The following is a 15,834-nucleotide window of genomic DNA, read 5'->3' as shown; positions in this document are numbered from 1 at the left end:
TGGGGAAACCCTCAATTGCTCTAGTTTCGAGTTCTTTCTCCGTTTAGCTTTTGTTTCAAAACGTTTATTGTGATGACGTACATTTAACAGATAATATTGTTTCCTAACAGAAGTGCGAATAAACGCGTTATTGGTTTGACTCCGTTGCTTTATTAATGTTACTGCGACTGTTTTTTCACTCTGTGTTAGTTTTTGCTTGTCCACCACATTATAAACGGCAAATTTTTCCTGTTTCAAAGCGCGAGCTCGCTCTACTGCTGTTAGCGACCGAACGCACTATTACAGCAGCAAACAAGCATGTCTCTCTCAAGCAAGTCTTACAAACCTGTGAGCCATGTACTGTTCGACATGGATGGATTATTATTAGGTTTAAAAAACACGTTCTTACTTGGCATCTTGCGTTGTAATTTTAAAAACAAACTAAAATGCATTTTTTTTGTATTAGCTGCAACCAACCTGAAGCTGTTATGATTCATTCAGTCAATCAATGACTTGTTTTTTTAAGCTAACGTTAGCAATTAAGTGCATGTTAATTGTACGTGATGTTTACTTAGTCACAGACAGTTGACTAGACTACTGGGTTGTGTTGTTGACATTGTACCAATGCATTCGTAGGTGTGTGTGTGTTTGAGAGAGATCGTGTGTGTGTTTATTTGAAAGAGTGTTTTGAGACACCCCCTGACTGTTTGCCTGTAATGTTATGACACATGACTTTGATTAAAGGGGAACTATGCCAAATTGAATAATTCATAAATGTTATTACTACAGTCAAAGACAGTCCAAACATATTAGTGAATATAGTTGACCAATAAGGTTAGTTGAGTACAGATGGTAAATGTGACACATATGAGAGCAGCCAGGGGAATGTTCTGAGTTTACAGGTACATTTCTGTTTCAGAACTGAGAATACTAGAATGAAGCTCATCTCAAACAAACATCCTGAGGGTACACAAAATCAGTCTCCCATCCGTTGTCAAGAGGAGGATCTCCAGACGTTTATACCTGATTGGGAGCCAGTGTTTTGATATTGGGTCTAGTGTTTCTATATTAGGACTAGTGTTTTGATATTAGGAATAGGACTAGTGTTTTGATATTGGGTCTAGTGTTTTGATATTGGGACTAGTGTTTTGATATTAGGACTAGTGTTTTGATATAAGGACCATTGTTTTGATATTGGGACTAGTGTTTTGATATTGGGACTAGTGTTTTGAAACTTTTGATATAAGGACGGACACTTCCAAAGCCACAGTGTTCAATCTGGCTCACCTACGGTGCTCTAGTCTAAAGGTTTGTTTGTTGTGACATCCAAAGGGATGTGGTTGCTCTAAATTTCTGTAAAAGTTCTACTACTATTTACTGTTGCGATTTAGTTGTAATTTGGTGAATAATGGTCTAGTTGTTCTGGCCATATTTTAGCCAGATTGAACGCTGTGGCTTCGGAATAACGCTGGTCAACACCGCTTTATTTCCGGCATCAGGCAGCTAAAGCCACCAAACACACTCCAAATACAACTCCAAAACGTTCATGTAAACATGTTGTGACCTGTGTATTTACCACGTGGAGAAATAAAAAATAATTTAATTAGACAATTACGTTTTCTAAGCAAATATACTCTGAACTATTTTTTGCCTAAGCACTCGTCTCTGCGAGCAGCCAGTGATTTCTACGTGAAGCCGTGTTTGTGGACATTCTCATTAATTCAAAGGATCCGAACTGATTGAAGTTTATGAGGAGCAAGGGACTGTGGATTCACTCAGCCAAACCTTGTTGGCGTGCATCACAGTCACGAAAGGGGCTACCCAAATATCAAAACACTACCTCCAAAGCTGCTCTTGGAGCTAATACCTGATCACAGGTTTGAATCTTCTCTATTTTCTGGCGTTGGGAGAGAGTAGCTCATGTTCACAAATGTTGATTCAGCTTTTCCTAGGCCATGAAAATAACAATGGAATTCTTGATTTGGGTGGTGTTCCCCTTTAACATTAATGGACCCTTTTCACAGATGTGTCACAGCAGGGTAAACACTAGCAGCTAATACTAGTAAAATAGTAAAAGTAAATCATTCTTTTAGTGATTGCTCTACATACAAAAATTATCTATAGCACCTTTCATTTAGGTGTTCGCATTTACAATATTATGGACTATTGCCAATGCTGGCTCACTGGCACACCCAAACAGACCAACCCATCATTAAAGGTAGAATCTGTAATGCCATCAAACAGCGCCCTCTAGACAAAAGAGCCCACACTTGGTATTGCACTTTGTCTGGGTCTGATGTGTGTGTAGCTGAGTGGGGTCAGGAGATTTTTTGCTACTGCTGGCCACACCTCAGGCTCTGCCAAGAGAGGTCTGAATAAATCCACAGTATAATACGTTACTAAACTCCAACCCACACATCAGACAAAAAAGAAAGTTTAAACAAAGTGCAATACCAAGTTTGGCTCTGGGTATGGGTGGGTTAATTTTCCATGATGGGGATTTGATAGGTTGTTTTTAAATAAAGTGCGGCTGCAGGGTTAATAACGTTAACGTTTGGCCAGAGAAACAACTATACTAATTGAAATGGTTGGACCTGTGAGATTTGTACTTTGTACTTTGTAGGTCTGCATTTTAAATGTAAGGACTAAAAAGTATGTTTGTTTTCTCTGAAATGTAATTGAGTAAAAGTACAAGTATACAAACCTAATAATACTTGAGTAAAGTACAAATCCCCAAAAACAGTACTTAAGTATTGTAACGAAGTACAATTACTCAAGTACTTTACACCCCTGTTGAATAGTAAGTATTGCTGTGTTTTCCTTCTCTTTGTAGATACAGAGAGGCTGTACACCGTGTCCTTCCAGAGGATATGTGACCGCTTCGGAAAGCAGTACACGTGGGACGTGAAGTCCAGCGTCATGGGCAGAAAGGCGTTGGACGCCTGCCAAGTTATCCGCGACGCCCTTGAGCTCCCCATGACAGCCGAGCAACTCCTGGCTGAAGCCAGAGACATTCAACAGGAGCTGTTTCCCTCCGCCCAGCTGATGCCAGGTGCACCTCCACTTGTGCCTAAAGGCTCTCACATAGTCAGGCGAAACGTACACGGACCGGACTCCCCGCGGCATGTCCGCAGTCGTTTGAGCTTTCATAGTTGAGTGTACCTCCGCGTACCAATTTCCTACATGTCTCGCGGCAGTTTACAAAAAAAAATTCACGCTGTTTACACTTCTGGCATGGCGTTGTCATCCGATGTCAAAATAAAGAGTCTAGGTTATCTCCGTTTCCAAGATTTCGAAATAAAAAGTTTTACACACTTCATTTAGAAAAGCCATTCATACTTTTCAAGTTTCTTCAGATGATGAAAAAAGACATGGTCGAAATGTATATGAATTGGAATGGATGACGATTAGTGATAGTAAAACTAAATTTAGCGCCATCTACCTGCCAACGTTTTACCGGACCAATCCTACCCATTTAACCATGATCCTGCCCTACTCTCTCTTGGCACGGAGTGGGTGTTCAGAGTAAAATGCAGATTGTGTCACATTAAAGGTCCCATGCATTATAAATGGCCTTTTCCAGTGTTTAGCTAATTTTCCTAGCAATTGGGGATTATATCAATGTGGTCTGTGTCGTTAATTATCATATTGACTCATCAGTCTAGTCTCGAGTTCACGAGATCTTCCCTCACTCAACTAAGCTGTTCTGATTTGACTCGCAATGCGACATAGGAAGTAGCTGATTAAGCATTACATCACGAATTAGAGCATGCCTAGGGGTGGTCGTTAGACCCCCCTAGGCATGCTCTAATTCTCATAACGCACGACTGCGCGTGGTGTAATGTCTTTTATACAATTGGCGCATTCATCTAACCTTATTGCTATACAATAAACACATTAATTGAAGATTTATTGACAAAACCATCCGCAGAAAAAGTTGTTCCAAAAAAATAAAGAGAAGTTGCCTTCGTGTGTAGAAGCAGCTCGGAGGTGCGCTGTTTCAAGGCATTCCATCTAAGAATGAAGTGAGTGTGTGTTATTGGAATGATTGATTGATTGAACATTTTATTACAGATAGACAGTGCTACATCTTTTTACAATTGCCGAATTCATCCAACCTTATTGCTATACAATAAACACACATTAAATGAAGCATAATGGAGATTTATTCACAAAACCATCCGCAGAAAAAGTAGGTTAAAAAAAAGAAGAGAATTTGCCTCCCTATAGGAGGCACATATTTTTTTTTAACCTACTTTCTATAGAAGCAGCTCGGAGGTGCGCTGTTTTAAGTGAGCGTGTGTTATTGGATTGATTGATTGATTGAACATTTTATTAATGTCCGCCTTGTTTCCAACTGGTTATGTTTAGGCCCTCTTTCGAAGTCGCCCTCTTTCGAAGTCGGTTATGCTAGAGTTTGGAATCAGGGCTGGTGGTCTATCGCCCTGCTCTAAAGATAAACTCTTAAGCATAACCGACTTCGAAAGAGGGCCTAAGCATAACCAGTTTGAAACAAGGCAGACGTTAATAAAATGTTCAATCAATCAATCAATCATTCCAATAACACACGCTCACTTCATTCTTAGATGGCATGCACCTCCGAACTGCTTCAAAGCATGCCGTCTAACAGTGAAGTGAGCGTGTGTTATTGGATTGATTGATTGATTGCTTGAACATTTTATTAACAGTGAAATGAGAGTGTCTTTTTGACGAATGGCATCTAACAACAGACTTCCCGCGATTTATATTTTGTTTCACAATGAGTCATGACCAACCAATTTCATAATCCAACATTGTTTAAGCAACTAACACATTCCACGTGACAGAATCGTTTTTGAATGAGTCGTTATGACGCTATCAACACATCCATTCGTAAAGATTATTGTACGCCATCTTGGTTTCATTAAAAAAAAATAGTGATTGTAATTCGGTTGTGGGCGGGTTCCGGGATCACGAGCATGTGTTATGAGAAATAACCACGTCTAACTTGACTGTTTCAGCCAATCAGAATCAAGAAATTTGCATGTTGTATAATCTGCTTTAACGCCCCCTCTATGATTGTAGCGCATAGTGTAACCCGACACTTCCTCAAACGGGTTTTGACAGAGAACGAGCGAGCGAGAGAGAGGGGGAGAAAGAGATAGAGAGGCAGAGAGAGAGGGACCGGTGGGACCGTGCAGAAGTGTGTGTAAAAATGTGTGTGCGCCATCTCTCTCCCTCGTCGGAGCATTTACACACAAACTTGACTGCGTGTGTGTCGGGGACGCATCTCTCCTCTCTCTCTCCCTCGTCGGAGCATTTACACACAAACTTGACTGCGTGTGTGTCGGGGACACATCTCTCCTCTCTCCCTCTCTCTCTCGCTTGCTCGTTCTCTCTCTCGCTCTCTCTCGTATGTATCACGCTGTGTGGGTGACTGTCAGAGCGCTTATGGGCGGAGCCCATCCAATAACAGCCTGAAATCCTGAGGCTGAAAAATTATGCTTTTGAGTACTTCATTAGAAATATAAAACAATGAATTTCTTTGAAAAAAACCTTACAGATATCTTCCATAGACTCACAGGAATTGTGTAAAGTTGCCCAAATAGTGCAAGGAATAGCAATGCATGTCCCCTTTAAATGCAGGTCGATGTCAACTAAAACGGCGATCAGCCTTTTGTGTGACACCAAGTGAGCGGCGCGGGCGTCCGCGCGGTTAGAAAATTGGACATTCGCGCTTGGAGTCCGCTTTGAGTACGCTTTGAGTATGCACGGACCTCCGCAGAGTCCGGTCCGCTTACGTTCCCCCCAACTATGTAAGGGCCTTAACACATTGGGCGCTGTGCATTGTGCCAATCATTATGCCCTCTCTGCCACCGCTGTAAGCATATGGAGATGTTTACCTTCTTTGCAGGGCTATAACTTTTTAAATATTATAGCTATATCTGCATTACTATGGCCCATTCAACATCGGGTATCTATCATTCCAGATGTGGGAACGTTATATTTTTTCATTCATACATTGTTGTGTTAATACCGTCAAGAATATAAGTATGTTTTTATGCTTTTCTGCTGTAATTCCAAAAATGCTAGTTATAGGCCCTGAAGCATATGATAGATTATCGATTGGCGTTTCTTTCCTATACACGCTATATTAAAAAATTCAAATGTATATGATCGGTATACATTATGCTTCATCATGCGTGAAGAAAAGGGGGGGGGGGGTCGTTTATAATTCCTTGATCGTCAGTAACGGCTTTATTTAGTATGGTATATTGATCAGACTGATTGCAAACAAAGAAATGGACAATCAAGCTGTAAGTAACGTTAGTGTCCTTACCGTTCGCCGATGAGACTGGAGGAAAAATATCCCAATTATTTGACGTCGATCTGCTAGATCCATTTCCGGTTTGTATGTTTCAAGTTTCAAGTTTCTTTAATAGTTGTCATACAGAAGTACAGAATACTTTTATACAAAATGCTTCTTACTGTTACGCTCCAGAGACTGTGCTAGACAAGATAAGTATGAAATAAAATAGTATAGCATGTAAAAATAGAAGTAAAAATAGAAGTCACAGTGTTCAGTATACACATATGTACAATGTTCGATGCAGAATAGAAGTAACTGAGTTACCATACAATATACAATATACTATGCAATGTACTAATATACAATACTATATAGTGCAAAGCAGAAATGGGATGAGGTACAATTTAGGTACAGTTTACAAGTTTCAAGTTTCTTTAATAGTTGTCATACAGAAGTACAGAATACTTTTATACAAAATGCTTCTTACTGTTTCGCTCCAGAGACTGTTAGACAAGATAAGTATGAAATAAAATAGTATAGCATGTAAAATAGAAGTAAAAATAGAGGTCACAGTGTTCAGTATAGACATATGTACAATGTTCGATGCAGAATAGAAGTAACTGAGTTACCATACAATATACAATATACTATGCAATGTACTAATATACAATACTATATAGTGCAGAGCAGAAATGGGATGAGGTACAATTTAGGTACAATTTACAGTAAGGTGTACGAGTTGTAGTGCAAATCCTATACCAATAAATATAAAGTGTAAAGTGTGTTTAGGTGTTCTAAAGTGTGTAAAGTGGGTGCTGCAGTGAGTTGTTTGTTTAAGTGAGTGTGTGCGTGTATAGACAGGTCATGTTTTGTAAACTGACGTTATGTTTAGAATGGAATGAATACATGGGTCGGGAAAGATAGTTAGCTCAAAGCTAATCCGGAAGGGCAGCTAACAGTAGCTACTGTCTAACTGTGATGCATTTTCTGTTTGCAGTCCAATGTTCACAAAAACACACACCCACACACTTATAATTTGTTCCTCAACGTTATATAGACAGGTCATGTTTTGTAAACTGACGTTATGTTTAGAATGGAATGAATACATGGGTCGGGAAAGATAGTTAGCTCAAAGCTAATCCGGAGGGCAGCTAACAGTAGCTACTGTCTAACTGTGATGCATTTTCTGTTTGCAGTCCAATGTTCACCAAAACACACACCCACACACTTATAATTTGTTCCTCAACGTTATATAGACAGGTCATGTTTTGTAAACTAACGTTATGTTTAGAATGGAATGAATACATGGGTCGGGAAAGATAGTTAGCTCAAAGCTAATCCGGCCTGTTTAACCACTAGCTTCTGTTAGCTAATGAAGGCTAATGCTGGCTGAGCAAGGAAACTAACAGTAAACGTTTTTACATGAAATACAGCCCAAAAACCCTGCTGACAAACGTTTGCTTATTAAATACATTCTATACTATAATAATACAAACGTTTCATTGCCTCTCTGTGCCGACAAAGTTGTTTAAATAAGGGGAGAAAAGTAGCTAAAACCAATGTATTTGGATGGGACAGGAAGTACTATTGGCAACCGGAAGTCAGCCGGAAGTGCCTACTTTCAATTTGTGCAAGTGGAGAATTGAATGCTGAGCTGTAGTCAATGAACAGCATTCTCACATAGTTCCCCTGCCTCTTGTCCAGGTGTGATGCTGCTGTGTGCAGCACATGGGCTATGGCATCCTCCGTGGATCTGTTAGGGCGGTATGCAAATTGCAGGGGGTCCAGGTTGATGGGGAGGGAGGAACAGATGTAGCCCTTCACTAGCTTCTCAAAGCACTTCATGGCTATGGAGGTGAGGGCTACAGGGCGGTAGTCGTTGAGGCAAGCGGGCGTAGATTTTTTGGGTACAGGGATGATGGTGGACTTCTTCAGACAGGTGGGGATGACAGCCTGTTCTAAGGACAGGTTAAAGATGTCAGTGAATACCGGGGCCAGTTGGTCGGCACAGACTTTTAGGACGCGGCCGGGGATGCCGTCCGGTCCTGCTGCCTTCCTGATATTCACTTTTTTAAAGGTCCGCCTCACCTCATGCTCTGTTACCCTGAACACTGAGTCTCCATCAGCAGACCCCCCCCCCCCATTGCCGTGGCTTGTAGGCTGGTGTTGTTATTCACAGCCTCAAACCTTGCATAGAAGGTGTTGAGATCATTTGCTAAGGAGATGTCACTGTTCAGTTTGAGGGGGGTGCCTTTGTAATCTGTCATTGTTCTGAGGCCCTGCCACATACCTCTAGAGTCAGCCTGTTCAAACTGAAGTTCAACTTTATCCCTGTAATGCTGTTTTGCCTCTATTACTGCTCTCCTGACGTTGTATCTTGCCGTCTTGTGTTCTTCCATGTTGCCTGTCATCAGCCCGGTGTTGTAGGCTGAGGTGCGCACTTTCAGAGCCTCACGGACGGATTTATCTACCCAAGGCTTTTGATTTGGGTAGATTCTAATTGTGGTAGAGGGGATTGTTTCTTCTACCAGAGTACAGACAAAGTCAAGCACCGTTTCAGTGTATTCGTTAATATTGGCTGTTATCACGGAATACACTCCAGTCTGTGCATTCAAGTGCAGCTTGGAGCGTCTCCTCTGACGTCACAGTCCAACGCTTAACCTCTCGCGATACTACCGGCGTTCGCTTGAGACTCTGTCTATACTTTGGCAAAAGAAATATGGCGGCGTGGTCCGATTTACCGAATGGACTAAGAGCCTGTGACTTGTACCCATTCTTAAATTGCGAGTATACATGGTCTTAGGGGTGGACGGTATGGTCTAAAATTTATATCACGGTATAATTTGAAGCATAGACGGTAACGGTATATATCACGGTATCATCGTTTTTGATTAAAAAAAAATTATTTTATATAATTCTTTTTTTTTATAAAATATATATATTATATAATTAGACTTGTACTTGTATTATCTGCGAGACATCGCCACCACGCAACAAGCTCCACTGTCTGTGTGTACTCTAGTAGCCTCCAGCTATGGCCAGGATTCTCCGGAGCTGCACCTGGACCTATACTCGAGTAGCCTCGAGCAGAGCTACGGCCAGGATTCTCCGGCGCTGCACCTGGACCCAATTGTATTGGTATAACGTTAGCAAGCCCTCAGCTCGAATACGCATCGAATCAGTGTTATAAGACATTGATATCAGGAGCTATCTGTAGCTACTGCATATATAACGTTAATACAACGCCTCAGTGAATTATTTAGTTCAATGGGACATTTCGTTTTGAACGGTGAACTAACTTGCGTTAACGTGAGCTAACAGGTAGCATACACGTCTCTAGTACTAGACTTTGTGGAGCGTTTGTTGATGTCAGGAGCTATCGGTAGCTGGCCGACTAGATACCGTTCGGTTAGACAATGCCCCATCATGTATTAAACTAAAAGTGAATAGTTGACTGGGTCATTTTGTAACGGTAGCTAAGCTAACGTTAGCTCAGGGAGACGCCATCGTCCTCCCGACAGCTCCCGTGTCCCGTCCCACTAGACTACTAGACCCGTGTTTACATGCGTGCGGTAGGGGCTGGCACGCCCACTGCGCGAAGCCTCCTAAATAACTTTTTCCAGTTCGCACATATCTATTATCTATGACTAATTCTATCTATTTTTAGGGGCAAATGCGAGTGAAATAGTCGCGCTGTGGTTACATGACGTCATTGCTATTTTAGAGCTGCACTACCGGTTACACGGTATAGTCAAAATCCATACCGTAGAGCAAATTCATACCGTTTATACCGTATACCGTTTATACCGTCCACCCCTACATGGTCTAATATGTTCTCGCCTCTGGTGGGAGAGTAAGGTGTACAGGTTGTAGTGCAAATTCTTTACCAATAAATATAAAGTGTGTTTAGGTGTTCTAAAGTGTGGAGAGTGGGTGCTGCAGTGTGTTGTTTGTTTAAAGTGAGTGTGTGCGTGTGGATGTGTGTGCTGTGTGCATTTGATGGTTTTTGCATAGTGTTTATTGTTCGTTGAGCAGCCTGATGGCCTGGGGATAGAAGCTTCTTCTGAGTCTTTCTGTGCTTGCCATGAGACTCCGGTATCGCTTGCCTGACCGCAGCAGTTCAAAGAGGCAGTTGTTTGGGTGGCTGGAGTCCTTGATGATTCTCTTAGCCTTACCCCTGCACCGCTTGTTGTAAATGTTCTGGAGGGTGGGAAGCCCCCCTCCAATTGTGCGTTCGGCTGAACGTGTCACTCTCTGTAGTCTGCTTCGGTCTTGTGCGGTGCTATTCCCAAACCAGGAGGTGATATTGCCAGTCAGGATGCTCTCTATTGTACATGAGTAGAAGTTATTAAGGATCTTCTGACTGACTTGGAACTTCCTTAGGCGCCTGAGGAAGTAGAGGTGTTGTCGTGCCTTCTTCACAACACTGTCAATGTGTGTGGTCCATGTCAAGTCCTCGGATATGTGGGCTCCGAGGTACTTAAAACTGTTCACTCTCTCAACCGGTGCCCCGTCGATGCTGAGGGGGCTGTAGTCCCTGACCCCAGACCTCCTAAAGTCCACAATCATCTCCTTTGTTTTGCTGACGTTCAGGGAGAGGCTGTTCTCCTGGCACCATCCCGCCAGGACCTTGACCTCTTCCAGGTAGGCCCTCTCGTCGTTTGCAGAGATCAGGCCCACCACTACTGTGTCGTCAGCAAATTTGATGATTGTGTTGTTATTCCGCTGAGCCACACAGTCATGTGTGTACATGGAGTAGAGGAGGGGACTCAGAACACAGCCCTGGGGGGCCCCTATGTTGAGGGTGATGGATGAGGAGGTGCAGTTGCCTGCTCTCACCACCTGGGGTCTGCCCGTCAGGAAGTCCAAGACCCACTGGCAGAGGTCATAGTTCAAGCCCAGGTCCCTGAGCTTGGCTATGAGTTTGGAGGGGACTATGGTATTGAATGCTGAGCTGTAGTCGATGAATAGCATTCTCACATAGTTCCCCTGCCTCTTGTCCAGGTGTGATGCTGCTGTGTGCAGCACATGGGATATGGCGTCCTCCGTGGACCTGTTGGGGCGGTATGCAAATTGCAGGGGGTCCAGGTTGATGGGGAGGGAGGAGCAGTAAACGCCGAAATCATATTGATTATTGCGTTTCTAAAGCGATCCAAATGCACTCGAGTGTGTATATTGATCCACGCCACAATATATCTCTGGCGGAGGAATTTCCTCGATGCACCGATCGCCACTTCCGGTTTGGCGTGAGTGTAACTTGCCCGACCATCCACCAGGCGGCGGTATTTAGGCGTTGCAATGTCAGAACAGGGTGCAGCTGCAGTCCGGAGGCAGGCTGGATGAATTATGAATGCCATGGCGAAAAAATGAAATATTGATCCCAAACACGTGATACGCCGTTGTTGGCCAACGCATGGCGGACAATAACGATTTACGCCGTTCTATGTGTTAAGAGCTGTTATGTGATAATATTTTGGTTATCCTTGGTGTAGGTGTAAAGAAACACTCCAGAGAAAAAACTCCATGCCCTAGTTGGTATAATCTTGAAAATAATTTTTTGATTTTAGGTTAGGGTAGGGCGTGAGGTCTCTCCACTGAGGTTACATTTAAAGAGGCACGTCAACATTATGGGAAATGTGCTTACTTCTCCAGAGTCAGACGAGAAGATAGAAGACCAAGCGCATTTCCCATAATGTTGCTGTGTTCCTTTAAGTTTAGGTTTATAAACATTCTAGGTGTAAATGATGATGACCTATGGCATTGCTGATTGGTGTTAAAAATAAAAAACACTTGGTTTATAAGTGTTCTTCACTAACTTCAGGCCAGATAAGACTTCCACGTTGGTTCTATATCTCCACTGGTTTGAACATTTATAGTTCCGCTTGACCTTTTTGCTAATCACTCATCCACACAATGCGTAATGCGCAAACATTGTTGAAGGATATAAACATAATCATACATGTTAATGTGAAATATGTTCCAATGCCACAGTGCATTGGCTATTGTACGATTATCATTTAATGATAATCACCTGCTAGTTGATTACAATCATATATTGATTCCCAGCCAAGATGTCTGTGATGGAACACTATGAATTGGAGCATTTAAGGGGATATTTCAGATTTTTGGAACCCTAACCCTATTTGCTACTTACTTAATGCTGTTGATTGGTAGACTCCTTTCTCAACACAATCCATGTTGTTCCCCGTACTAGCTCTGGATAGTTAGCCACAAACCAATGCAAAGTCAATGGGGTCGAGTTCCTGTCTGTACAAGCTGAATGGACACTGAAATCTACCCCATAGTGCACACAAAGTAGATTTCAGTCCGTTTGTACAGCTTCATGTGGGGAATAAAGACTGCCAAGCAGGAATAAAGACTGTCAGGTTTTAAACAATGTGGGTATCAAGCAGGAATAAAGACTGTCCAGGGCTGTACACTGCGACGAGATGATCGCAAATTGCCCCTTAATTTGGCCCGTGCGAGTGGAAAATAATATTTGGGGGCAAGCTTGCGAGTAGTGATTGAGCGTAGGTTGGTCTTAATGTTCCTCATATGCAAGAATGACTGCCCACATGCATATGTAGAGCCAAACATGGTCAATATACGGCAATACTCACGCTGCATTGTGTGGTATGTCACAGGAAGCTCGTTCCAAGTTTTAAGAATCAGCTGGTCTTCAGGTTGAAGATTTTTAATTTCTGTCCACTTGTGTTCCCTCGCCAGCTCTGCTCGCTATATCTTCAGCTACAGATACTATTAGCTGTATCTTCAAAACTAATTTCTGTTTACTTTTAAATGACACAGTATTATTAAGAAATATCACAAGTACTAAAAATAGTAGTGAGTAGTGATTTCAACCCTTCATTCGCATTTCACTCCTAAATTAATTAGGGATGTCCCGATCGATCGGCCAGCGATCGGTATCAGTATTCAGTATAAATAATATATATAAATATATATAAAATATAAAACCGATCGAAAAACATGATCCAATTCTTAGCGGAGATCTCACTCGCTGTCGCTGACTTCTCTCTCAAGCACACACACAGCAGCAGCGCACGGCCCCTCCTCCTTCTCCACTGCCCCTCCCGCACTCATGTAAACAAGAGGCTCCTATGCCTCCGGCAGTCTGCTATAATCTGGTGCATGCGACCGTGAGCTAACGTTAGCTACCTAGCTATCGTTACTGTTTAAACAGAATGACCCAGTCAACTATTCACTTTTAGTTTAATACATGAGGCATTGTCTAACGGTATCTAGCCGGCTAGCTACTGATAGCTCCTGATATCAACAAATGCTCCAGCAATAGTCTAGTAGTAGTGCATGATACCTCCTGTTCAAAACGAAATGTCCCATTAAACTAAATAGTTCACTGAGGCGTTGTCTTAACGTTATCTAGCCGGCTAGCAGTAGCTACAGATAGCTCCTGATATCAATGTCTTATAACATTGATTCGATGCGTATTCGAGCCCCTGGCTTGCATCGCAGTCATGAAAGGGGCTAGCTGAGGGGGTAGGGTATATCTGCAGAGCCGCAGATACCCTGCTGAGGGCATGCTGAATGTGATTTGACCAAAGCAGAGTATACACACAGACAGATAGCGAGCATTTTGACATAACAAATACCGTAGTAGGCCTCTCAATTCGTATAAAAAAAAAAAAGTCCCGGATATACATAAAACATTAATTGGCATAGATCTCTATAAATGGCCCAACACATTGATTACTTTAGGCACACCCTGAAACCAGTAACATCACAAATATGAAGCAGGTAATTACCCATAAAAATAATAAATCTTTCATGGGGTTATTTACAATAATAATAATTCATTTTATTTATAAAGCACTTTTCATTGTGAAACAAAGGTATGCAGAGTTTCTTGTCCTCCTGATTAATGCAATGGTGTGTGTGTGTGTGTGTTGTGGTGATCTCATTCAAGGAGCACTACACAAGCGCCAGGGGCGGATTTAGGATTGTAGGAGATCCGGGGCTTAGCCCAGATGGCCCCCCCCCCCCCTTTTTTTTTGATATTTTTTTTGATTTTTTTTTGGATTTTTGATTTTTGATTTTTTTTGCAGGCAAGGGGTGGTTTGGATGGGCTCAGGCACGACCCCCTCCACGACAGATTTTTTTTGAATTTAATGAACCTGTACGTGCAATTTACTGCAATATAGAGCCTTCAATATTGACCAATAAAGCTGCTCTTTTCACTATAAAACTCAGTTAACCATAACGTAGTTATGGTTAGATTTATATATTGGGGGGGGATATATCATATTTTTCATATAATCAAAAAGTGGTGGAGCAAGATTATACCTTTGCTCCCCCAAGTTCAATAGTGGGAGAGCAGAGATGCTCCGAATGCTCTTATAGCCAGGCGTCTATGATTCACTGATACAAAGTAAAATAGTGCAGTGCAATAAAATAGTTAGTAAAATAGAATAAAATAATGCAATAGTGCATTGCAATAAAATAGTTATCATCGTATTTAATCGGGAGGCCGGTAAGGAGTGCATTACAGTAGTCGAGTTGGCTTGAGATAAAGGCATGGATCTGGTTTTCAGCGTCCTTTTGATTTATAAATGGCCGTACTTTAGCTATGTTTCTAAGGTGGAAGAATTAAGTTTTTGTCAACTTGTTGATTGTGATTTAAAGCTTAGGTCTGAGTCTACCATAACACCAAGACTTAACTCACTCAAATACAGTTAGCAGCTGGATAGACCACAGATGGAAATTAGCTTCTGCTAAATCTGGTGCAAACATATTTTCATGTAACAATGATGAATTGTAAAATTTTTTTTTTTTTTTTTTTTTTTAAATAGATTCGGGGCTTTTCAGAATACATCCGGGGCTTGAGCCCAGGTAGCCACCCCCTAGCTCCGCCCCTGACAAGCGCGCGCACATACACACACAGTTTGTTGTTTTTGTTCTATTAGTGATTTACACACTTTCTCAGTTGGTTCATTATAAAAGATACAAACCTGAAAACAAACGCACTTAAATGTTAAATAAAAGGACCACAGTAATGAGGCAGGAGGAACATATCTTTTTGCACTATAATGGTAAAATTGTTATTTAAAAATGTTCCCCTAGTGAAAAAGCTTAGTGTACAGCCCTGCTGTCAGGTTTTAAACAATGTGGGTATCAAGCAGGAAGAAAGACTGTCAGGTTTTAAACTGTGTGGGTATCAAACAGGGAATAAAGAATGTCAGGTTTTAAACTGTGTGGGTATCAAAGAGGAAGAAAGACTGTCAGGGTTTAAACTGTGTGGGTATCAAACATGGAATAAAGACTGTCAGGTTTTAAACTGTGTGGGTATCAAACAGGAAGAAATACTGTCAGGTTTTAAACTGTGTGGGTATCAAACAGGAAGAAATACTGTTAGGTTTTAAACTGTGTGGGTATCAAACAGGAAGAAAGACTGTCAGGTTTTAAACTGTGTGGGTATCAAATAGTCTTGTTGTATTGTTATTGGTTTATGCACATGTTATGTCTGTTACTGCTGTGAAGCACTTCTGGGCTGCAAATCTTGTAAGAAAGTGTATTATTATTATTATTATTAT

General features: G+C 41.7%; 1 protein-coding gene across 1 annotated transcript in view; it reads left to right on the top strand.

Annotated features, from left to right (window-relative positions):
• Positions 1–278: 278 nt before the first annotated feature.
• The window catches only part of pudp (pseudouridine 5'-phosphatase), a 67,832-nt gene continuing 52,276 nt past the window's right edge, over positions 279–15,834 (top strand). The window contains exons 1-2 of the mRNA XM_084335940.1: positions 279–367; positions 2,813–3,031. Coding sequence (XP_084192066.1) covers positions 298–367; positions 2,813–3,031 — 289 coding nt within the window. The 5' untranslated portion in view covers positions 279–297. The remainder of the gene's footprint in view (positions 368–2,812; positions 3,032–15,834) is intronic.

The sequence above is a fragment of the Notolepis coatsorum genome (genome assembly GCF_963971535.1).
Source record: "Notolepis coatsorum genome assembly, chromosome: 1".
Classification (NCBI taxonomy): domain Eukaryota; kingdom Metazoa; phylum Chordata; class Actinopteri; order Aulopiformes; family Paralepididae; genus Notolepis; species Notolepis coatsorum.
The sequence above is the reverse complement of the archived record's forward strand: the minus strand, read 5'-3'. Positions and strand labels throughout refer to the sequence as shown.